The 24,001-nt window shown below is 44.0% G+C and overlaps 1 protein-coding gene across 2 annotated transcripts in view; it reads right to left on the bottom strand.

Annotated features, from left to right (window-relative positions):
* Positions 1–24,001, bottom strand: part of CSMD1 (CUB and Sushi multiple domains 1) — a 2,022,422-nt gene that overhangs the window by 351,746 nt on the left and 1,646,675 nt on the right. For both annotated transcript variants that reach the window (XM_043557450.1, XM_043557440.1), the window contains exons 19-22: positions 15,268–15,384; positions 13,588–13,803; positions 10,663–10,851; positions 1,127–1,296 (exon numbers count right to left, since the gene is read on the bottom strand). In XM_043557450.1, coding sequence (XP_043413385.1) covers positions 1,127–1,296; positions 10,663–10,851; positions 13,588–13,803; positions 15,268–15,384 — 692 coding nt within the window. The remainder of the gene's footprint in view (positions 1–1,126; positions 1,297–10,662; positions 10,852–13,587; positions 13,804–15,267; positions 15,385–24,001) is intronic.

The following is a 24,001-nucleotide window of genomic DNA, read 5'->3' on the forward strand; positions in this document are numbered from 1 at the left end:
GGCATGTGGACTCTCCTGAATGTGAGATGCGTCAATGTGTGAGTCCATGTAGATGTAAATGTCACTGGAAAACCCTAGAACTTCACAAGGAATGAGAAGAGAGATGTCTCCCTCCTGCCACAAATGAGCTGTGTCCCCTGGACCAGGTGCTCACTCCTCACTGGACCGAGCAGGGAGACGGGCTGGGTGGTGTCTGCCATTAGTCTGATCCCCCTCTTTGCATGCCCTCGCTCTCCAGATGCCACTCCTTGGCCCCTAGATCCTCGAAGAGTTACAGGAGAGGTGGGAATTGCAGTGGAAACATTAGGGATTATGGGGGCATTTCCAGCTAGAGCTGGGTCTCATAGACCAATGCAAGCCTTGACTTTTCCTGGAATCCATTTCTGCTGGGGTTTTTTGTTTTTTGTTTTTCCTGGAGTCCACCTACAGGGTGGTGGTGTGCTGGGTCCCGCACCCCAGAGCATTTCCCCGAGGCTCTGGTGCTCTGTATTGTCTGATGCACAGAACCCTAGTTTCTGGTCCTATTCCAAGAATGTCCCTGAGTCCCATGAACACAGCTCAGACTCGCCCACTGAAATTCTGTCTTGTCTGGCATGGCCTCTCCACATGAGCTCTGCTCTATGGTCTGGTGACAGTGGCTAAGCTTGCTTCCACTAGCACATCAAAACCTTTCTCACTCTGAATGTTGGGACCACATCTAGTCATTGAGAATGACTATTCAAAGCATAGCTTTGGTGGCCCACTAGCTTTAATAATCACGCGTGCTCAGCGCAATCCTGGACACATCCACCGACAGTATATTATTTAAATCTCAAAACATCCCTCGAAGATGGGCATCATCATGTGTTTTCACACATAAGGAAGCTAAACCTCAAAAATGCTGAATAATCTGCCCAAGACACACAGCGAATGTTAGATCCAAGATTGCAGACTAAGATAGATCACAGTCTACACTCACACCACTGAGGAACATGGCTACATTCCCCCTTCTCAAACCAATTGGCCAAGTAAGTTGGAAAAAATATGTCCATCTAAATGTGTGTGTGTGTGCGTGTGTATAGATGGACAGATATTTAATTTGCGCCTTGAGAAGAGACGGAGTCACATAACAGAAGATTCTTCTTACCTTCAGAATGTCTCCTTCAAACAGCTGGAAGGTCCGTGCTCGGAGATGGATCCCCTTGCCAGCTTCTGTTTCTATCTTATAGATACACTCGTGGTTATTATCGTAATTTGACGGGAAATTTGGGGACAACAATGTTCCTTCATTTCCTTTGACACTTGCTCCGCATTCAGCTAAAATAAATAGGACATTAAAAAAGAAAGAATTGAAAAGTGGAATTACTGATTTTAACACATAAAAATTCTACAATCATGACGGCCCTCTCCTCTCTCAATGTATGTTTCTAATTAACATATTGTTTGTATAGATTGGTGGGGTTTTTTTTTTTTTTTTTTTTTTTTTTTTTACTGTTTACCAGCTGGACAGGAAATAGTCTCTATTCATTCATTTTCAAGATTTCTTATCTGTTTTCAGAGTACCTCTTACTCCACAGAAGCACAAAGAGATCTCGAACAAAATCGCTACACCCAAGCACACCGGCTGTGTCACAGAGCGGTCATATCCCTCCCCAGGCCTCATTTCTACTTCACGAAACATCCCTGCCAATGCCACTGTGACAGCTCTGTGGTACTTACATTGATATTTTGTGGCAACGACCCGAACACATTTAAAGGGGATCTAAAGATAAATAAAACCACTCAGCAGCCCACCAGTGTCACAGCACCGAGCCTGTCTGTGTTCCATCTCGGGACAAAAGAACATTTAGTGGAGGTCAATGTTATTTTCTTCTGCCCTTCTCCTGAAGAAAGCAGAGGTAATTCACTTCTAGATCCAAATTTGCATAAAAGAGTATTTAATCAGGGTAAAAAAATAAAAATAAATTTGGTCTTCACATTATGTCAACTCAGACAGAGTCACTTAACCTCTCAGCTCACCCTAAAAACAAACGTTTAGCTGAAAGACCACAGCTTTAAAACCCTGTAAGTCCCAAATCACCACAAAACAATAGAGGTGCCGTGTGCGTGTGTGTGTGTGTGAGACAAGAGAGCCCCACCGGATTCTGCACCAAATAGTTTATTGGCCACACTGTGTGGCAAGTGCAGTGATTTTTAAAAACTCAACAAAGTAAGTATGAGTCTGAAGAACAATGGTCGAGTTGGAAAGTGACAATCAGGGAAATGCACCATTTTAGTGGGGGTGAGGATGAGGGAGAGGGACTCACAGTGTGCAGTGTTGTGCCATGTTCTGTAACTTTGGCAGACATGTTGTGCGTGCCCATTTTCATTAATTGTGACCTTCCTCTCACAATTAAGAACATTACCTACACTTGTAGCCATGATCCCGAGCCTCTTTGCCAGAAAATTGCTACAGATTTAAGATCAGCTCGTAATGATTTGTGCACTTGGATCTCATAATGTCCCCATGTAGAAGGGCTGGGAGAACATCCACACACAAGAACGTGGGCTCACCTAATCTTTATGTAGTCTTTTTTTTTTTTTAATTTAAGGTTTATTTGAGAGAGAGAGAGAGAGAGAGAGAGAGAGAGAGAGAGAGAGAGAGAGAAGGTGGGCGGGCAGAAAGGGAGAGACAGAATCCAAAGCAGGCTCCAGGCTCTGAGCTGTCAGCATAGAGCCCCACACGGGGCTCAAACCCATGAACCATGAGATCATGACCTGAGCTGAAGTCAGAAGCTTAACCGACTGAGCCCCCCAGGTACCCCATAACCCTCATGTATTCCTAAGTGAAGACTTAAAGGCAGGCTTTGCTCAGGATCGGGGGGAACGTTTTGAGAAATAAACACAAGGAGTGGGTGAGCCACCAAAACGGTAATGGAGCTTCATAATATTATTTTAAAACCACAGATATATATTTATATTATTATATTTATATGTAATCATGGTTTTTAATTACAATCATCTTTTAAAATATTTTCTAAAGACTACAAAAATATATGGGGAGACAGGCAAGTGATGTGTCTCTCAAGCTGGATATCTGCCTTTTGAACAGTCTTTCCGTGTTAGCAATCTACTGATTCTTAGGCCATCTCAGATTGAAGACATACATCAATCAATTTATACATTAAATGCAACAAACATTTTAGGTAAGTAATCCCCTTGGGAAATGATAATAACTCATGGACATTCTTATATGTTTTCTGCCTTTTTTTTTCTCTCCTAGAGAAATAGGACATTTTAAAACATAAAAACCAGGATAAATAGAAAGAATATCAAAACAGCAAGGTAGAATATCGCCTTTGGCTGCTCTATGGATAGAGCAGTGGGGGGTTCAAACTCGTTAAAGATATCAGGGTGGAAAAAAAATCTTTAAAAAAACTCAACTGAATTCTGATAACTGGATTCAAAAACCTAGTCACAAATATTAGGGGTTTTTATTTAAAATTGAATTTGACAGTGATCAATAAAGTGAACCATTCAAAAATGAAATTTAAGTCTTTTTATCCATTACCTTATGAGTTTGAAAAGAAGTCTTGCAATGGAAGATGTAAAAAATACTGATACTGTAGCAAATAGGTTATTTTTAGTCGAGGAAAACATTGGAAGAAGGATTTGTATGGCTATAATAACTGGCTGTGTGTATGTGGGTTTACCGTACGTCTGAACATGTCAAGTCTATTATTGACTGTGTGCATAACAAGTCACAGTAAAGTACAGGCACTCTTGAGTCAAACCTTCCTAGAGGTGGGCTGGAGGTGAAAGGGATAATGAGGGTGCTGGCCCTCCCTCTGGTCACCATCTGGTCATCAGGAGAGGCTGTGGTCTTCTTTCTTGACTGAATGAGGTCAGGAGGATGGAGGGAGGGTTGGAACGCATAAGGGGTAATTAATTGAACACAGTAGTAAGTCTACGCATCTTGAACCCAAGTGTGGAATGCGAGCTTTGCCTCTCTCGGGAGCTATGAAAACACGTATGAGAAGTCCGAAGGTGTCTTTAGGGGGCACTCCATGAAGAAAGCAGAGCCAAGGAGAATCAACCAACTCTGATGGGTTTCATCCATGAGCCCACCCCTGAGCCCACATCCTGAGCCCACCCCCACTCCCAAAGGCGGGGGCTCGGCCATGTTCACGTTCGTCCTCCGTCTGTATCTGTGGTTCGGCATTTGTGGAGAATGGGTTTTGTTCTCTCGTTTTCACAATGGTTGGGATCTCTTTCTTTGGTCTTCATGCCACTGCGTTTCTATTCTTTTCTTCTCCTTCACACATTTGTCACGAGGAGAATCTTCCAGAACCAGCCAGAGGTGTCATTTTTCAAAAGTGACAATCTATCATGACAAGGCTGATACGTAAATTCTGGTAATTGTGCGTCAGATGCTTTTCTAAGTTCTTTACACCCAGGGATCCCTGTTACTTCTCAGTAACCTTATCAAATAGGTCAATGAACCACATTTCACAGGTGAGGACACTGAAACAGAATAGCTGAAAAACCAAGGGCTTTTCCCAAGGTCACAAAACTAGTACAGATCAGTTATTGAGTTGATATAAACTCTACACACTTAGGAATGGAGTTGTGTCCCTTTATATCCTAACTAGTGATGAATACACATCTTAGTGAATAACTCACAATATTAATTATGAAAAACAATGAAACTAAGATAGTATGGGTTTGCTCTATATGGGTGTATCCTTTTGAGGACTTTTGTTTGGGACAGGTCACCAGTGAACTGGAGATGGTATTTGTTTTCACATTAGCATTTAAGACACCAACCATATACTTATTTCTCATAATACAGCAAAAAGGGAGAACTAGAGAGAAGACTCTGGCCTTTGGCTACGTGGGAAGGAAAAAAAAACCTATTAAATCTAAAGATGTAATTTTACATCTCTTTTTATTAGGATTTGGATCCTGGGATTTTGCTTTAAGGCAGACATATAGTAAGTGGTGCTAATTAAGTGCACTATATAGAAATAATAGGTGTGGGCAATCGCTTGGCCTGTCGTAACTCGTAACCCTTTGTACACAGACGATTTGTTCCTTTAACTTGCAGAAACGGACCTCCTGCAAGTGAGAGGTACCTGCTCCCCGCTTCACAATAAAGTCCCACTGGTGTCAGAGCCACTGTCTCTCGGGCTGAGACACGGTAAAATCTCTAAGTGAACGTTCAGCAGTAACTCATTTATTTCATATACAACTGAACCTCAGCAAACATGACCGATACGTTTACATGTACAAGGATGGAATTTCGTTCTTCTAACGTGGTGCGGTGCTTAAGGAGTCTTTCATGTGCATTTTTCTCCAAGAGTATGAAATTGCTTGTAGAATATACAAGCTTGGTATGTTGATTGTTTTCAAAAAAATCTACTTCAGTACAGTGTTTTGTATCGTACAGTTCCATACTAGGCACATCACTACTTTATTTATATTTGTATGCCTTTATATTCTTCAAAGACTTTCATGCAGATTACCACGTCATTACTTTTTTCCTCTTAAATCGTGACCTTTACACCTGTCCTCAATTTTAAAACAGTTGTCCGGTTGGGCTGACACCATTCCAGAGAGCACGTGTGGCTGTTGCTATCGTTTTCCGATTCTGTGTCAAGAGCCGTAAGAAAATACGACATCTCAAAGGCTGAACGCGATTTGCCATTTTATCTCGACGCCTTGGTTCATCACTCAACTTGGTGCTAGCAGGTTTGGCGACACCCGGGGTCTAGGGAGAGACCTACGTCGGGGATGCTGCGGTGGGACACGGGGACAGGCCGGTGTGAGACACAAAGGCTGCTTATGTGACTTCAGGGACGTGACTGAGGTGGGCGGTCATCAGAGAACCGTAGGAAATGTGGCTGCAGGGAGATTTGGCCAGACCTCGGGGAACGTGTGGGCTTCACTAAACCAAGGTGAAAGGTCCCTAAAAGTTTGGAGCACACAGGTGTCCAGACAAAGGGTGTTCGGAGAAGAGGAAATGCCCTAAGAGAAAGCAAAGAATCTTGAAGGCTCTCAAAGAAAACAAAAAGGGTGCAATGGTGTGACAATGGGTCTGTGAAGCAAATTCCGGAATTATTAGTCCAGAGGAACACCAAGGAAAACTAAAGAAGTAATGGCAGAACAAATAAAATATAGTAACACTCTGCCCACTAAAGCCTGGGACTCTATCCCATAGGAAATAAAGAAAATAAGACACTAACAGTAAAAAGCAAGTGCACAGAAAATTACACACTTTAAGTCATCGGAGTTTCAAAAATTCTTTGAACTTGACTGAAAATATCCATTGTAAACCTCTATTACCAAAGCAATTAAATGTATCAATTTTAAGTTCTTTCAATAATCCATTTACAATTGCTTTAAGATGAATGGATATAATTTTCCTTAAGATGAATCATTTGTTCTTTTTCTAAAGAACCCACTGAAATTGTAATTAAAATTGGATTGTCATTTAGAGTTTCTTAATGGAAATGAAGTAATTAAAATTAAATTAACTTAATAGAAAGGAGCCAATTGATTTTCAACAGTATCTACCTGTGACACCACCCTTATTCAGCGCAGGCTGCCATCACCAAACACCCCCAACCTGGGGCTTGAAGGACAGGCATTTACTCCTCAGGGCTCTGGAGGCTGACTTCCAAGGCCCCTGGCTGTGCCCAGATACTCTGTGCGCACATCATAAACCTGATTCAAGCAAAATCTTTGCCAAAGAGCCTTTCCTCGAAGTAACACTGAGCCTGCACGCAACCCCCCCACCCCCAACAGGGACTTTCCTGAACAAAGTGACAACACGCGAAAGTGTTTGGTGGCAGTGATTAAAGTTTTGTGGAAATTGCAGTGGGGCCTTTGAGACCATTGTGAATTTGTAAATTGATTATTTTAAATTAATTAACATATATATACATACGAAGTCTATATTGTATATCAGCATCTCTACACATATGTACTCTATATATAAAGCCAAATTATTTAAAATGTGCAATCTTATTTTTACTCATGAAGAATATAGAAGAATTGAATAAAATGCTGATTCTACTTTTAATCTATTTATTATCCTACGAACCTTTATTTCCTTAATTTAATGCTACTACTGAGTTACCCTTTAAGATTCAATTAAATTCAGAGATTAGTTTCAGGTTTTAATTTTGTTTCAGAAATTTTAAACCCACGGGGCGCCTGGGTGGCTCAGTCGGTTAAGCCTCCCACTTCAGCCTCAGGTGATGATCACAAGGTTTGTGGGTTTGAGCCTCGCATCGGGATCTGTGCTGACAGGTCAGAGCCTGCAACCTGCTTCAGACTCTGTGTCTCCCTCTCTTTCTGCCCTCCTCTACTCATGCTCTGTCTCTCTCTCAAAAATAAATAAACATTAAAAAATATGTAAAATAAATAAAGGATTAAAAAATTTAAAAAAAAGAAATTTTAAACCAAAAATTCAAGAAATAAATGGAAGCAACAGACTGGTCAGCATAGGGATAGATAGAATTGTTTAGACAGAATTGTCCAAAAGATTTAAAGCTGAGTTCAATTTCTCAAAATACAGGCAACCTATTTTGTTTTACCATGCTTCTCCAAAATATTTGTAATCCATTAAACAACTGAGGCTAATAGTGTTGACTTTTTTTTTTTTAACTATTTTATTCCATCCACGGGCATTGTAGTTTGTCCAATAAATAGAATTAATGAAGATATTCAACAAGATAACTCTTGCTTTCACTGAGTTTTCTTTTAATTCTCTCAGCAGATATTATTTGGTAATTAATCTGATGTAGATATAGAGGCTTATCATACTCGGCCTGAAAAAAATCGTGTATTCAAAACCTGTGTGTTCAGTGATGCCATATTAGTTTAGAGAACTCTACTGGACACTCTTCATGTCTGCTCTCTAACTCCGCCCCTGTTGGGTTTTGGTTGTTTTTTTTTTTTCCCAACAAGATGTCACAAGACATCTCAAATACCATGAAGTATGTTTTTTAATACTTTTCCTGATTCTTCAACACCTGTGCAGACTGGCCTCTAAGCATTCCAATACAACCAGAGCTGTCCTGGTCCCTGAGTGGTCAGGAATGGGCACGTGACTCTCTACTTGGAACAATCAGAGGCAACCCAGCGACCCCACAGAAAGGGATTGCCTCAGGGAAAGCGCGACCCTGAGATTCCACAGTGTGTGCAGACTTGAGAGCCGTCTGAGGAGGCCCCCGGGCGAAGGCAGGGGGTGGAGATAGAGACGGGGTAGAGACAGCTCACGCGTAAACTGAGTTCCAAACGACGGGGCAGAGTCAGCCGGACAGAAAAGCAGGGTGAGCACAGGGATGTGAGGGAACAGCACCGACAAAGACACAGAGGGAAGGAGAGCCGGGGTGACCAGGGGCCTGCACGGGCGGGCTTCCCCTGCTGATGCTTCAGTACGTGGCTGAGTCGTGCAGGAAGGTGGAAAGTCGGGCCAACAAATAATGGGCCTCGTGTGCCACCAGAGTCACCGCTGGGGGCTAACAGGTTCTCCTAAGGGGGCACCCTGACGGGGCTTGGATTAGATCGATCACTCAGGGAGCTCCGTCCTGCAGCCTGGGAGAAGCTCCCCAGGGCCGGGCAGACACAGCGGGCGGGAGAACCTGAGCTGAGAACTAGGTGGGACACCGAATCTTCAAAACGGGCCACTAATTAGACGTGGAGAAGGAGAGAAAAGGAGAAATACCAAGGAGTTCCCGAGGCCTCCTGGGTCAGCTGGGGGTCGGCTACCAAGAGTCACATTTTGTCTAAAGGAACTTTGCACCCAGGTGGGCTGGAGGGAAATTCAGGAAACACCAGGCAAAACACAAGAGGCATAATAAAGAAAGGGCACACCCAGGCCCCTGGGTATTGTGACGGTGCAGGGCCACGGTGAGAAGCGTGGTTTCGGGCGCCCTGCTTTCCAACATCATAAGCACGTGACTGTGGGCCAAGGTCCGAGACCCTTTGTGTCTCGGTGTCCTCATCTGTACAGCAGAAGTGACAGTCACGTTACTTCATTAATTCTTGGAAGTGAAATGAGGCAACACATGTAAAGAGCTTGGAGCGGTGTGGGCTCTGGAACTAGGGATGATGGATGTTAACTATGGGTTCTTGGTTTATATTTCAGGTGACAATGTCAACACCCAAAAAACAAGAGGGACAGTGTACAGATAATGAATCTAAATAAAACAGGCTCACAGCAAATGGCATACTATAATCAACAGAGTTGACCAATCAGTAGTCTTAACGTTACATGTGTGGGACAAAGCTTTGGTTTCACTGGGTTGGGAGTTTCTTCCAGATCTTAAACTATCTCATTCAGAAATTGTCAATTTGGGGAACACGGATTCTAGGCAACCTGGGAATTCCCAGGACGATCGGCAAAATACCGTATCTCTTTTTTTCCGAGACAGAGTTCAGAAATGGCATCCAAATCTCAAATAAAAACCATAACCAAAAAGAGAGTGAAAAACCACTATTTTAGGAGAAAAACAGACAATAGACATTTACAGATAGGTGCCCTGGTGAGAGAGAAAGATGGCTTGATTCGTGTTTACTTGTGTAATTTTTTTTCTTAAACGAAGTCCTGACTGTCAGAATATCATTAAAACACAAAAGGACCCTCTTCCAGTTCAATCAACAACATCCCTAAACCGTGCTGACAACTGAAGAGATTCTTTGCCATGGGAAAAAAGTGGGTCTTACTACAGTAACAACTTAGTATTTGTTTGGGTCCTGAAATCTCATCTCCACAACGATGCCACCCGCCTCTGTCACACGAACTAGTGGGACCAGGGCGGAACCATGGACTCCCTGTGACGCAGAGGCTCACCGCTGCGCTGGGCTGGCATTAATCTCCAGATGAATGTCATAACGCTGCGTCCTTAGGCAGTCTTCTGTGACTCGAGAGGTCAGACTTCAAAGCCTTCAGATGCTAAGCCACACGGCTGAGTGGCTGTTGCTAGGCATTACCTCTGGGGTGATGCGCAGACCCGAGACGGGCAGGTGGTTCTGTATCTAGCCCTCCCTGCACTCACAGCTCTGCTCCGCTCTCTGCCTTATGGGAGCTCAGTTCCCAGATCAGCAGTACATGTAACCCCACTGGGCCCGCATCCTAATCCCACCGTCTTGGAAAGTACCCAGTAAAGACCCCTGCCTCTCTCTGGAATGCCCTCTTGAATTCCTCAAAAACACACCGAGAAGACTACTCTGGCATGGAAGTTTCTACAATGCCCACTTTGCAGGAGTATGCCACAATCAAATCAAAAGCGTTAAATGGCAAAGTTAACAAGGAAACCGGTATTTTAAACTGTCCCCATCATTACACCAGGAGATACTCACTGTTTTAAGCAACAGAATTGTCACCAGTCATGTTAACACAGCCTGGCGTCTCGCTTTTATTTTTCCTTTTGTTCCGGGTGATTTTTACTTCTGTGCGTATTTTTTCCTTCACAAATATGCTTGGCACGTGCTTTAGATTTACCCTCATTCAGTCGTAAGAACGGAGGGCTGAAAGGGGCTGACTTCACAGACAAGGCAAGTGCAGCCCAGAGGGGATCACGCCCAGGGTAGCAGGGTGCCCCCCCCCGCCCTCGCCAAGCTGGGCCCTGCGCCCTGACTGCACCGCGCCCTGTCCCCACTGGGTGAATGAAATGAAAGCGTGTGACCACCTACCCACACACCTTGGCAGAGGCGCGCTCCACACACGACGGCCCCCACCCAGGCACGTAAGCTTGGTTGCACCTTCTAAGCGATACCCCGGGAAGCAGGAAAAAGTCAGAGAGTCCCCGACTCCAAAGTGGAAACCAATTCTTCGGCTGAAGGCAGGGACGCCAGGGTCATCGCAAGGCTCCAGGTCGTATTCTGAGACACGAAGAGAGGAGACGGAGTAAATGTGTGGGAACTTGGGTAAACACTCAAAACTTACTTACCAAGAATTAAAAAAAAAAAAAAAAAACAACGGCTACTATTTAAAAAACCTCACGCATAGTTTTTCAAACTGTTCTGTAGTGGTTATGTGGATTGGTCTTCTTTGTACCCTAAGCTGGTTCGTGATGAACCGCATGAATTCTAGTATTTTTTTAAATAGATGTGTAACATTAAGATAAGGTGAACATTTTACAGCTGTGACGTAAACCCTATGAAGTAATTTTTGCGCTGAAGGTCAAGGATGCTTGGAGAATCAAGCCCACTCAATTAACCATCAGTGAATGACACCTGGGACAGAGCAGACGCTGGGCAGCTGTGTGTAACCGCTGGTGCATCTGGAGCTCTCTCCCACACTGTCCTATTAGCATCTGCAGACACACTACTGTGACGCGCATCGGGAAATGCCACTTTAGTAAAGCCTTCTAAAAACGACAGAAGGAAACTGGGCCAGCAGGAGGAAAGGCAGATAGAAAACCATATTGATTTTGTGCACACATCTGAAGAGCCCCCAGAAGGGAAAACACTTCATCTGCACGATAAAGTTGCTACTTATTTGGACACTTAAAAAATAAACGCCATTGTATTAGTGTCACCGGCAATTGTTTGCAGCCAGGTTTCAAGGCGAAATTCTTGCAAACGAAATTACTCCTCAGCACACCTGAAGAACAAGCTTAGGGCAGCACTGGCTTTGCAATCCCAGGTGTTGTGTTGTGTTTTGTTTTTTTTTTCAAAACTGTCTGAGCCTGTGTGACACAGTCTAGGTTAGGTGACTCCTTCTGCAAGCTTTGCGAATTGTTTCCCATCGGTTGTGTGCAAGTGGATTGGTCCAGGTGTTCAAAAACCGCAACCACCTTATTTTTTAACATTTTAAAATATTTTAAAACTGTTGCAAAGCGCTGCCAAGACCCCGGAAAGTGTGTCTTGTTTCTCGCCTGCTTGTCTGTTTAGGGAGGTTGCAGAAGAAGACAATTAGCCCTAGAGCTGGCTTCTGGCCTTTGCTAACCAAAAGGCTTATTGTCAGCTCTGCGCTGGGAGTGACAGAATTAAGAAACAGATGTCATGGAAAGGGTGGGAACGACAGACTTCTGAGACATATCTAGCGGGGAGCCCCACAGAGGTGGGGTGCTGCCAGATTCTTCCTGTGGAATGTTCTAGTTGACTTCATGTTGGATCTCGATGGAAGTTGAGAACAAAGACAGTGACATTCTCATGGTGCCCGAACTGAGACCCAGCAGGAAAGAAGGTACAGAGGAATTAGGCATTAGTGTTAGGAAAATTTAAGTCTTTGTTCCACAGATCGGCCAATCTCATGATTACCCATGATTACAGGCAAATTTCCAAGAAATCAAGTTGTCTGAGCTCGTCCCAAGAGCTCCACTAATGCAGTGAAATGCCAAGAAAAATCAACAAAGTCAGGTAAAGATAAATGGCACTGGTTATAATTATGGGGCGTATAAAATAGTTCAGAGCATCTTAAAATCCCTAAGAAATCTTTTTCTTTAAGACAGTTATTTCAACGCATATATCGCTAAGGACCATGCGATACTGCGTGATTATTAACTTCCTACTGCGTAGAAGACACAGGAATACACCTGCTGCTGATGGAAAGGCGGAAGGTACAGAAACCCCTTTCCTAAGAGTTTTAGCCTTAGAACAGGAGATGAGATAAATACCCAAATATTGTGACGGCGAATCTCGTACGTGGCATCAGAAGTTGCTAAGGAACTTATGGGAGGTCCAAGGGGAAGGAATCACTCCTGATTACGGGACTCAGGAACTACCTAATGAAAACTGCATTAGCTCTGGGCTGGGCGGAGCGGAGTGGAGGAGCATTGTCCTTTCCAAAGCATCACACACAGAAATGCAAAAACACCCTTGTGTCCACCCATCAGGATCTTAGAGCAGGAGCGCCCTTCTGTGGGCTGAGGCTGCATCTGTGTTAGTGCAGGGCCCTGACCATGGTCACTGAGCATCGCTTATGCAGTTAAATGCATCTCATAAACGCTCGGCTAATTTTTAAGTGTGGGTACTTTTTCCGCGTCCACAAAAACACAGTAATACTATTCACAGCTCCATTCACAGTAACAGTGTAACCCGGGCAAACAGCAGAAACCCTTCACATATCATGTAGGTGCCATCACTGAAAGTAAAAATGTCACATGATTTTGGAGCCTGGTTTTGTCTGTGTTCCTAACTGCATCACAGTAAATGAAAACTCATCCTCAGTTGCGTGTGTTGTGTGTTTACGCTTCTTCCTTTTTATTGTTTTCACTCTAGAGGAGGTTTGTGAGCCAAGTATTGGCATCCGCTGTAAGGCAGGCACCAAAATAATCAGATGATGGCTTCTCCTGAGAATGTCTCCCAATGGGGACACTTTCCTTGAGATTTTGATAGAACTGATGAGAAGTGAGTGAGAGGGGCTTTTCAGGAGAACTTAGTGATATTAGCAATTTCTCAGGGATGAGAATTTGCAAAGTGCCATTTCGAGGATGCCGGGCAGAGGTCCTAGCGTCTTTCTTCAAGGAGGCTTGGCCCCCTTGGCTCACCAGCTAATGCTCACGACTGCTGGGACATTAACCTGTAATCATGCACGCACAGGCACACGCATACGCTCACACACACAGTGCTATTATTGCCAGAGAAGAGACACGTTAGAGGAGAACAACGTACCTGAGAACGTGATGTTGAAGCCCTCGTAGGAAATGGAAAAGTCTGAGATGAACCGAAGCTGGGCGGTGAAGTTTCCAAACAAACCCGCCTTAATAGTGTGAGGCAGTACAGAGCCAGTGAGTCTGGCCACGGGCTCGGTGAAACTCCCGTCCTCTGTGATCAGTAAATAGTCGTGGGAGCTTTCTAGGTGGAAGGTGTGGAAGATCATCTGAACTCCTGAGAAGCAGAAAAAGAGGGGGGGGAGGGGAGGGGCCGGGGTGGGCAGGGGAGGGAGAGATATCAGAGTTAACAGCTAAGGAAAAACCATTTCTTCTGGGCTTAGAGACATCAAACTCTTGAATCAAAAAACAAACCTTAATAAGCAAACTTTTAAATTTCAAAGGAAAATACAGAGAGTGGATAGAAAGAGTGGACTTAGAAATGAAGAGGGGATAAACGGTAGAAATAAATGCTTAAGGATATGGAAGTATAGGCACAGGTGTAGATTAGACATGGGCTTATGGCTGTAGGCACAGACACAGGTGCAGACACAGACGCAAACACAGACATAAACACACAGACAGACACAGATATACAAGTACAACATGGCGGGCATTTACAGTAAACGCATGTAGGAATGGCGACTAGCATTTATCCCAGAGGAGAGAAGGACCAGGTAACTTTTTCATTTACATTTAACAAATATCTTCTAGGAAACCTTAGGTTGGAGGTCTAGCCATATAAACGTAGGGCTGAGGGGAGAATTCATTGAAATTATAGATTTATGTGCCTTCTAGGCATCTGTTCTCACGTTAACCATACCGACAAAGGATCAGTGGATTCCTATAGGAAAACGAGTAACATTAACTACAAACAGCTCCTTTTAAATAAAAATACTCATTTTTATAGTGACAAACTCAGTCACTCACAATTTGTTTCTGCTTTATTCTTGATTTCCTTCAAGGAAATTCTGAACATGCATTCATGATACCTATGAGCATAGCGTAATATAGGGCACATAATCAAAAATGTCAATTTAGCAGCAACAGAGTCCAAATTAAGTGTAAGACAGTTTGTCTCCATGAGATTGATGTGATCAAAATTTCATATTATCTCCTTAAAAATGACAAGTGTTGTCATACAGAATGACAATAGCATACCCAGGTACAGTCCTAAATCCAGTGTTTATGAACTACATTTCTCACACAAATTACGAGTCTTCCTGGCTTTTAGTATGCTTATCTATAAAATGAGGATAATTAAATCTGCTCCAGAAATCATCACTGGATTGTGTGAAGATAAATGACTTATGTATAATAATACTGAGTAAACTTAGAAAATAAGGCAAGTACAAAATTTATCCTAGATGTATCATGGAGATGAAGTTTGGATACTTTACCTCCTTTGACCTCATCAATATTTGTGTTTTCTCCGACGCACGCCTCTTTTCCTTGCCAGCACACCTACTTTCCAAACACACGTTGACCTGTATCAATCTAAGTTACCCGATAGAAAGCAGTACAGGGAATCTACTCCTACTGTAGCATCAATGATTCCAGACCACTCTTCTTCTAAAATCATACGTAACATCAAAATTTACGGTTAAAATAATATGTGAAGAAATCACGTAGCTTACTTGTTCACACATGCATACCTTCTTCTAACCACTCTGTACATATAAAATCCATGTAATATTCTTACCCTTCCCGTGAGACACTTCAATGGTCCATGTACAGTTCAGGGAGTTTGGGTAAAAATCCGGAAACCCCGGGGAAAGGACGGTTCCACTCTTCCCATGGATGTAGCCTCCACAGAGGGCTTTAAATAATAAGGAATATTTATCGCTGTAGTAAATTTTTGCGATGATTGCTAGAATAAAATACTTTTAAAGTGATATTTACTTTGCACAAGGACTAAAAGTGTGTCAAATATCACCTCTATGAAAAATAAAACAAAACTGCAACTTTACCTGCAATTAGCTATGTCATAGAAAGGCATCCTAAACAGTCCAAAACCCAAAAAATAACAGAGTCGGGTATGGCCACAAGAGTGGGATTTTGTGGGTGACTTACCTGGCCAGGGGATCCCCAGATTTGTGGTCAAAGGTTGTTCTGGGTGTATCTGGCACGAGGCAGGATGAGATTAACATTTCAAGAGGTGGCCTGAGCAAAGCCCACTGCCCTCCCTAATGTGGGTGGGCCTTAGCCAATCAGTGGAAGGCTCCAACAGAACAAAAGGGTGATTCTTCCACAAATAAGGTGAAACTCCCTTTGTCTGACTGCCTTTGAACAGGTAATCTCATCAGTTTATTTATTTATTTTTTTCCTACCTTTGGACTCTTTCTGAGTCTCAAGCCTGACAGCCTCCAGCCTAGAATTCACACCATCCGCTCTCCTGTGTTTCCAGCTGTCCACTACAAGTCTTGGGACTGGACAGCCTCCACAACATGTAAACCAATTCCTTATAATAAATCCCTCTCCTCCCTCTCTCCCTTTCTCTCTCCCTCTCCCTCCCTTTCTCTCTCCTTCTCTCTCTCTCTGCGCGCACACACACACACGCACACACACACACACACACACACACACATCTTACTGGTTCTTTTTCTCTAGACAACCGTGACTTGCACAATTACAGCTTCAGAAATGGTGCAGGTTTGCATTTTTTTAGAGTTGACGGTCTTAGTGGTTCTTCAGTGGATTTAAATCCTCAACAAGATGACCTGTTCAATGTGTCTTAGAGACTAATTTCTTTAATCTTTTTTTTGATTATTATTTTCGAAAGAGGGATTGAGAGGAGAGAGAGCAAGTACACAGGAGCTTGTGGGAGGAGCAGAGAGAAGGAGAAAGAGATTCTTAAGCAGGCTCCATACCCGATGCGGGGCTTGATCCCAGGACCCTGGAATCACAACCTGAGCTGAAATCGAGAGTCATTAGCTCAACCGACTGAGCCAATCAGGCACCCTGAGACTCATTTCTGAATAAAGAAAAAGGTTATATGCAATCATGTGAATGAGAAAATAGAGACATTGAGGGAATCGATGGAATAGGGAAGTTTCAGTTCTCAATCTGTTACCATGTGCTCTCCACGCACACATGTAACCAAGCTTCCTTTTTGGAACTCGGTAAGATTATCATTAAATGACTGATACCTGAAGTAATGTTCTCCTATTAGAATGAGCATCCTGAACTGTGTCTCATAAAGCTAGTTCCATAAAGTAACAGCTGCGGAAGAATTAGCGAGTTTGTGAAGGATGCGATCTTCGTAACATGCTCATGCATCATGTGTTTTAAGGGAACAGATAATCTCTTTGAAAATGTAAACCACATGGGAAGAGTTACATAAAAATCAGCAAAACAGAAACTTCTTGAGTGAGTTCTAGCCAATTTTAATGGTGGAGGATTGTCACGTCTTAAAATTAGGTTGACTCCATCTCATTAGGAAACAGGTAGTGTTAATATAACATTTGGAATTAATTTGTTCCACAAAGGGCCAGACACTGCCCTCAGCCCTGGAAATGGTGACCAAAATAGACAAAAGTCCTTGCCCTCAGAGAGTCACCACTGCGTTGAAGGAGAGAGACTATTTCTGCAATAATGTAAAGAGTAGATTATACATGATGTTGGGAGATGGTAAGCACCAGGGGAGAAAATGAAGAGGGAGAGAAGGCCAGGGAATTCTCCGCACTGTGTGGGGTTGGGGGCCACCTGTGCAGGTGGGCAGGGAAGCATACTTGGGAGGTGGCCCATGAAGAGACCCTGGAGACCAAGGAGGGAGCGGCTGGAGACCTGGGAAGAACTTGTGTGCAGAGACAAGCACTGGGACCAGGCCTGAGCAGGGCTGTGGGTGGGACGTGCCCCAGGGCAGCTGAGAGGGAGGGGGCTGGAGAGGCCAGGATGAACAGTATCTAGAGGGTGGGGGCCTTGCCACTTGTCTGAGTGAGGTGTAGGGCCCTGGAGGCTCCTGTGGGGCAGGACAGGCGCTAACTGGGCCTTTTTGCAGGGCGCTGGGCGAGAATGGCGTGAGGCTGGCAGAGGGTCAGCGGGTAGGACACGACGGCAGACGTCGAAGAAAGTGGGGAGGACCTCGCCATGGTTTCAAGGCAGAGCCACTGGGCTTTTTTTCATGAATGGGATGTGGACACCATGACAAAAAAAAACAAAAAAATTAAAAATTAAAAGAGCGTGAAGGAACTGAAGGGTGCGGCAGACTCTGGGGTGTAGACCAGCTCAGTCTCAGGTCCCCGAAGCTGGATGCCTACTGCACATCCACGCAGAACATCTCTCATGGCAGCTGGACTCACAAGTCCCCCCAGGGGATGGGAGCAAGAACAGGAGCCCTGGAGACCACCCTCCCAATGGATGTGGATGAAGAAGCCAAACCCGCTCTCGCCAGGGCTAACCAGCCCAGGGAGGTGAGAAGCTTCAACAAAGGACATGAGAAAGGTAGCCGTGGCCTGGGACAAGACCGAGGACAGAATGCAGCCTCGAGCACAGCAGCTACCTATTAGCAACTTTCTATGTGTCTGTGATTGGATCAGGGTAGATCGGGACATTAGCTTCTCAAATATTTACCAAGGAGGGAAGCATAACGAATGGAAACCATCTGATGTCAAGTTGAGGTATCACATATGCAGTTATTCGTAGTAATCTTTACCTTAAAACCTGCACATGCTGGAGAAAACGGATAAAAATAATCTATATCCAGCTACACTTAAGACACTATAAAATTCATCAATCTCTGTTTCACCCTCTGTCTTCATGCCATCAGGATAAAATGGTGGGTCGTATACTGGGAGAAGCTTGGGAGGAGAGACATCTGACCACTGATGTTTCCATCAGTTCAACACCGAACTCACAAAGCACGAACCCACACCATCGAGGCGCCGTTTGGGAGCAAGGTAAGAAAGAAAGGTACCGATGAAGTAAATCGGTAAATCTGCGGCTCGTTTTGATTCATGTATGTGCAAATGCAACACGGTCTTCAAGCATTATGAAGAGTTTTGAATAGAAATAATTTCATCCACAAAGCGTCCTTTTTTGTTTTTCCTTCTTTTTTTAGAGAAAGGAGAGTTGAGGTACGCAACTGTACTGGTATTCCCGCCTGACACCGAAGAGGGAAGAGAGAGACATAAGGGAACTGCTTTCGTTTTTACTGTCCACATGGGCCTCTGGCCACATCCTCACAGACAAGTCTCCATTCCCTTAGGAGCACCACAGGGAGCGGGGCATGTAGTCTGAATGACAATTATCTGTTTCTTCCTGCAGTGCACAGTCTTTTCTGGTAGTTATAAAAAGCACAGTAAACCTTTACTTTTGCTATCCTTAGGGCCATAATTTCTTGAATTTCACTTTTCTATTGACGTCACCTACCCACCGTCAGAGACCCAGAGACATTACACCGGCAACCTCTCGGGAAAACGGAGACGTACAGAAAGGAGGAAAGACAAGAGCGATGAACGTATATACGCAGTCTTTCCCAAACATGTCTCGAGTTCTGCCTCTGGCTCTACTTTAATCCCTTCATCCACCCACACCTCCATCCGAAATGACTTGCTGAGGAATTTACTGGTATTTTCCAGGCCCACGCAAGCTCTTGGGCGCACAGCAACGAGTAACGCAGACAAAACACTCTTCTTCCAAAGTTCGCATTCCAGTGGGCCAGGAAAATAACTTGTGGAGGCGACTAATCAGGACTAAGAACAAGGGTCTGAACATGTTCTCGGAACTGACAGGCGGTCTAGGGAATTAGAGCACGGTGGGGTGGGCTGGGGGGGCTGCCGAGTCCATCCGCGCAGGTGTCCGGGCCAACGGGATGTGGACCGTTGAGTGGGTGATACGAGGATGGAGGGGGCACGGGTGGTCTGAGTGGACCCCGTGTTCACAGACTGCCCTGTGACAGGCTGCCGGCTGCCAGTGTCCTGGAGAGTCTTGGGGGTCTAGGGGTGTCCTTGCGAAGCCCCCAGACCACCCGCGGACCCTGCGGGTGTCCACTTCCCGTCGCCGGACCCTGCCCAGAGGCCTGTGATGTGTCCCAGTGTGTGGACACGAGCTCGTAGAGCCCAAACCCCGGCTTCAGTGTTCACTTCTCCGTGTCTCCTCTGCCTGGACCAGAGGCAGGCCAGAGGAATCGGAGCGGACGGCCTCTCCTCGCTCCCCTGAAAATACCCTTTGTTTCCACAGCACCGACTCTGAGGACCAACCTGCTGGCTCCCAAAATTGTGTCTGAAACACTGGCTTCCTTCTCAGGCCACGGCTGAGTTTCCCACTGCCGGCGAAGGCCCTTGGAATGTAACCTCCGGGGCCCTGTCTTCACAGCCACTTTCTGTTTCTCACCTCTCGCGCTTGGTGAAACTGGCGTGTTTCAGGCCTTCTTTGTGTGATTTATGTCCCAGCTCCTGCCTTCCTGTCTCTTCCTCAGAGAGATTAACGTGTGAAAGCACACAGTATTCCGTCTGCTTTGTCCCTCTTTTCTTATTTTCCGTTTTCCTTGTTCGCTTTAAACTACTAATAAAGTTCTATCTGAAGCAAAAATTTAATGGGGTGACATTCTATTCCCAATTATCCGTGGCCTCTCCATGTCCTACAGAGTTATTAAGTTTACTCATTCGTTCACTCATTTGTTCCACCACTCATTCACGTATTTATATGGAATCTTTTATCTAAAATAAATAAATCTTACGTGGAAACCCTACCAATAAAAGGGGGAATAATTTAGAGCTGTTCAGTTAAAGCAGGGGGTGTATTTTAAGCCCTGCCATCATCCTCAGTTTTTTCTCAGAGAAAGCTGGAGTCCCACTCTGGGACCATGGCGCCCCGTGGTTTCAAGTCTTGCCAAGGAAACAGGGTTTGTCCCCCAGGACTAGTGTGAAAGGGCTCTGAATGACCTTCAGTCTCCCATCCACCCAGAGCAAACGACTCCCTATCCCCCAAATCCCTTAGCCCGCTGACACTTTCATGCCTGGACTCCTAGCATTCCTTCACTTCCAATTCTTCCTCTCAACAGTATCTTGAAAGATGCATCTCAAATCCTGCCTCCCAAGACTTCCAAGATTCCAAATTGTAACTTATCTTTTTCATCTCTCTATTCTCAAAACACTTTTCCTGTGCCTCATAAAGCACTTCTTTCACTGGGTGATTTAAAAAATAAGTCTTTCCCTTCTCTATGTTACAAGATCACGAACTTTCAGCTGTGTAGCTACAAATACAGTAGTTTTCCAATAGATGCTTATGGAAAGAGTCCAGAGCGTACAAAAATATTTATTCAGTGAAGAAAGTTTTCCAAAATTTTTCTAGCACTTGTCTTTCAACAAATAAGAAGGCAGTTTATTTGAATGTTCACGTTATCTCTTTAAAATGTGAGTATGCTAACGCATAAACGGTAAAAGTGAAATGAAGCAAAATGCTATGCAGATGAAAGAGATACTGATAGAGTGTATCTTCTTTTCATGGTGATATAAAATATTATAATTAATTCTGATTTCTTCTTCCATTCTCAGAGCTATGAATCTTTAAAGGTTTAAATATCCTATTGATGTATCATTTGTCACAATAAAAACCCAGGGGGGTTAAGAGATTGCTTAAGATTTGAAAATGCAACAAGAGCGGTTCTTACGGTTAAATGAAAACAATCAACCATGACTGACTAAAACTCTTATATCAAACTCTACAATCTCCCCAGGTTTTCAGATTTATTAATAGCCATTTATCATAAATTTATTATTATCTGAAAGAGTTTTCAATGAAACCAAAGCAAAGCAAACAGTTTATGTTACACATTCCTTTAGAAGGGTTAAATTTCAAATGTACACGGATTTCAGTGGGGAGAAAGGAAAAGAGACACAACACATAAATCGAATGTACTTTCTTTTCCGTGGAAAAGGCCAAATGCATGCTGTCATTTCTACAGCATGTCAGCTACCTTTAAGGACTCGAGACCCTTCTCTGCCCATCCTCCCTCCCTTCGTTTCTCTGAGAGAATTTCCCACTGACCATTTTGTTCATGTTCCATTCACTCTATGTCCCCAAACCTCCAGGAATCTGCAGAACGTGCCAGGTCAGCCCCAGTGTGTTCGTTTTCTCTGCCTCGGTGCCTCTGCACGGGCTGGCCACTTTGGGAAATTCGACTCATCACTGAAATCCGGGCTCAAGTGCTGCATTTTAGGTGAGACCCTCAATGCCTATCACTATGACCTTAAAAGAAAACTAAGGAGCGGCACCTGGTTGGCTCAGTCAGTTCAGTTCCTGACTCTTGAGTTCAGCTCAGGTCATGAGCTCATGGTTCCTGAGTATAAGCCCCACATCAGGCTATGTGTTTTCAGGGCAGGGCCTGCTTGGGAATCTCTCTCTCTCTCCCTCTCTCTCTGCCTCTCCCCTGCTCATGCATGCTTTCTCTTTGTCCTTCAAACTGAATAAACTTAAAAAAATACAACTGAGAAAACTATTAAATAATTAAGTGTATGTGTGATATATGCACATGCTATGGTCTGAATGTTTGTGTATCGCCATAACTCATGTTGACTCCCTAATGGCCAACGTGATGGCGTTGAGAAGTCAGGGCCTTCAGGTGTGGGTATGTCACAACAGCTGATTATGGCCTTTATAGAAGGGGCCCCACAGAGCTCCCTCGCCCCCTCCTCCCTGAGATGACACGGGGAGAACACAGCCATGTGCAGCCTAGAAGGGGGGCCTCACAAGAACTGGATCGTGTTGTCTCTTGAACTTGGACCCCATCCTCCGGAACAGTGAGAAACACATGCCCGCTGTAGAGAAGCCACCGTGTCTGGTTTTATTTTGTTATAGCAGGCTGCGTGGGTTACCACAGAGTGTATCCGGCTACCTGGGATTATACGTTTTAAAGTTAAAGTCTATGGCACTGCACACAAGGAGAAACGGATGTTAGAAAAGTTAATGCTGGTGACCTGGCGTGATTTGGTTGAGTGCATCCTGGTCTTGGAGGAGGGGTGGATTCGGGGAACGCAACACGAAGGGACGTGGGAGTGGGGGGGGGGTGACTACTGCATGGGCTTGGTTGAGGGGACGAGGACAGACGTGCCTGGGTTGTCTACTGGGCAGAGGAGAAAGTCATCTTGGTCAGATACTAAAATATTTAAACGAACTAAGTTACTACCACTGTTCAATCAGGAATACATGGAGAGTGTCGTTGTCCTCTCTTGAGAAGAATCCAACTTAAAATCAGAATTACCCATCTCAGGTGGGTCTGGATACGTGCCTACTCTCACTAGTACCTTATGGCGGCCTTTTCTACCAGATCCAGAGTCTAGTTAGTTAGACGACTGCTGTGTATTTTCCTGTGAAGAGCTGGGCACTTTCATCAACACAACTGATTGTGTATTTTTAAAAATTTTTTTTTAATGTTTATTTATTTTTGAGACAGGGAGAGACAGAGCATGAACGGGGGAGGGTCAGAGAGAGGGAGACACAGAATCTAAAGCAGGCTCCAGGCTCTGATCTGTCAGCACAGAGCTCGACGCGGGGCTAGAACTCATGGACCGTGAGATCATGACCTGAGCTGAAGTCGGCCGCTTAACTGACTAAGCCACCCAGGCGCCCCAACTGATTGTGTGTTTAAAGCACAGAGACCTCAACTTTTCCATCTTCCCCGCGCTGCCTGAAAAGTCTGCAGTTACAACTTGAGGCCGCGCGTTGGCAGTTGCTCAACTCATTCATCCCGAAGGAAAATGGAAAAAAGAGAGCAACTTCTATGTGCTCCCTTCCTAAGTCCCACTCAGCTCTGGTCAAAAAAATAAAAAGAAATAACAATTATTATTAAATTTGCACAGTGGCTCCCAATAGAGCCACGTGTTTGCATATCAGGTAAATAACTCTTCCAATAAAATTACTTCTATGATTTGCTTACTGCAGATTTTGGATTAAATGGTTTAATAAATATTTTGATTGAGGCTTAGTTATGCATGAGTAACAACTAAGTATTTTAGGTGTGAGACCTTTATCATACTTTGTGCCCTTGTTATAATTCTTGCCAATACAAAATCCTACTATAAATATAGTAAATACTTTTGCATACTATTTATGATACCTCAGATTAAAAAAAATTATTAGTTCAGTAGCTAGCATCCTCTGACACTGTTTAGTAATTACATGGGTAAATTTTATTTATTTTCTTCATCATTACGGTTTCAATTACAAAAATAAGACCTAATACAAATTCATATAACACCAAAAAAATGTGGAGATAAAAACTGAAAGACTCTCTCCCTCTCCCTACAGCCTGCCAATCTCCCAAAATGAGAGCATTAGGGTTACCGTTTTAGAATGTCTATTTTCAGCCAGTTTCTACGTATATACCGTAAATGTGTCTGTAAGTACATGCATGGATATGTTCACGTACACAACGTGCATTGTCCTGAGACTTGCTCTTTTCTCCAGAAAGGGGGTATCATTTCAGTTTCCTAGCA

The sequence above is a fragment of the Prionailurus bengalensis genome, chromosome B1 (assembly GCF_016509475.1).
Source record: "Prionailurus bengalensis isolate Pbe53 chromosome B1, Fcat_Pben_1.1_paternal_pri, whole genome shotgun sequence".
NCBI lineage: Eukaryota > Metazoa > Chordata > Mammalia > Carnivora > Felidae > Prionailurus > Prionailurus bengalensis.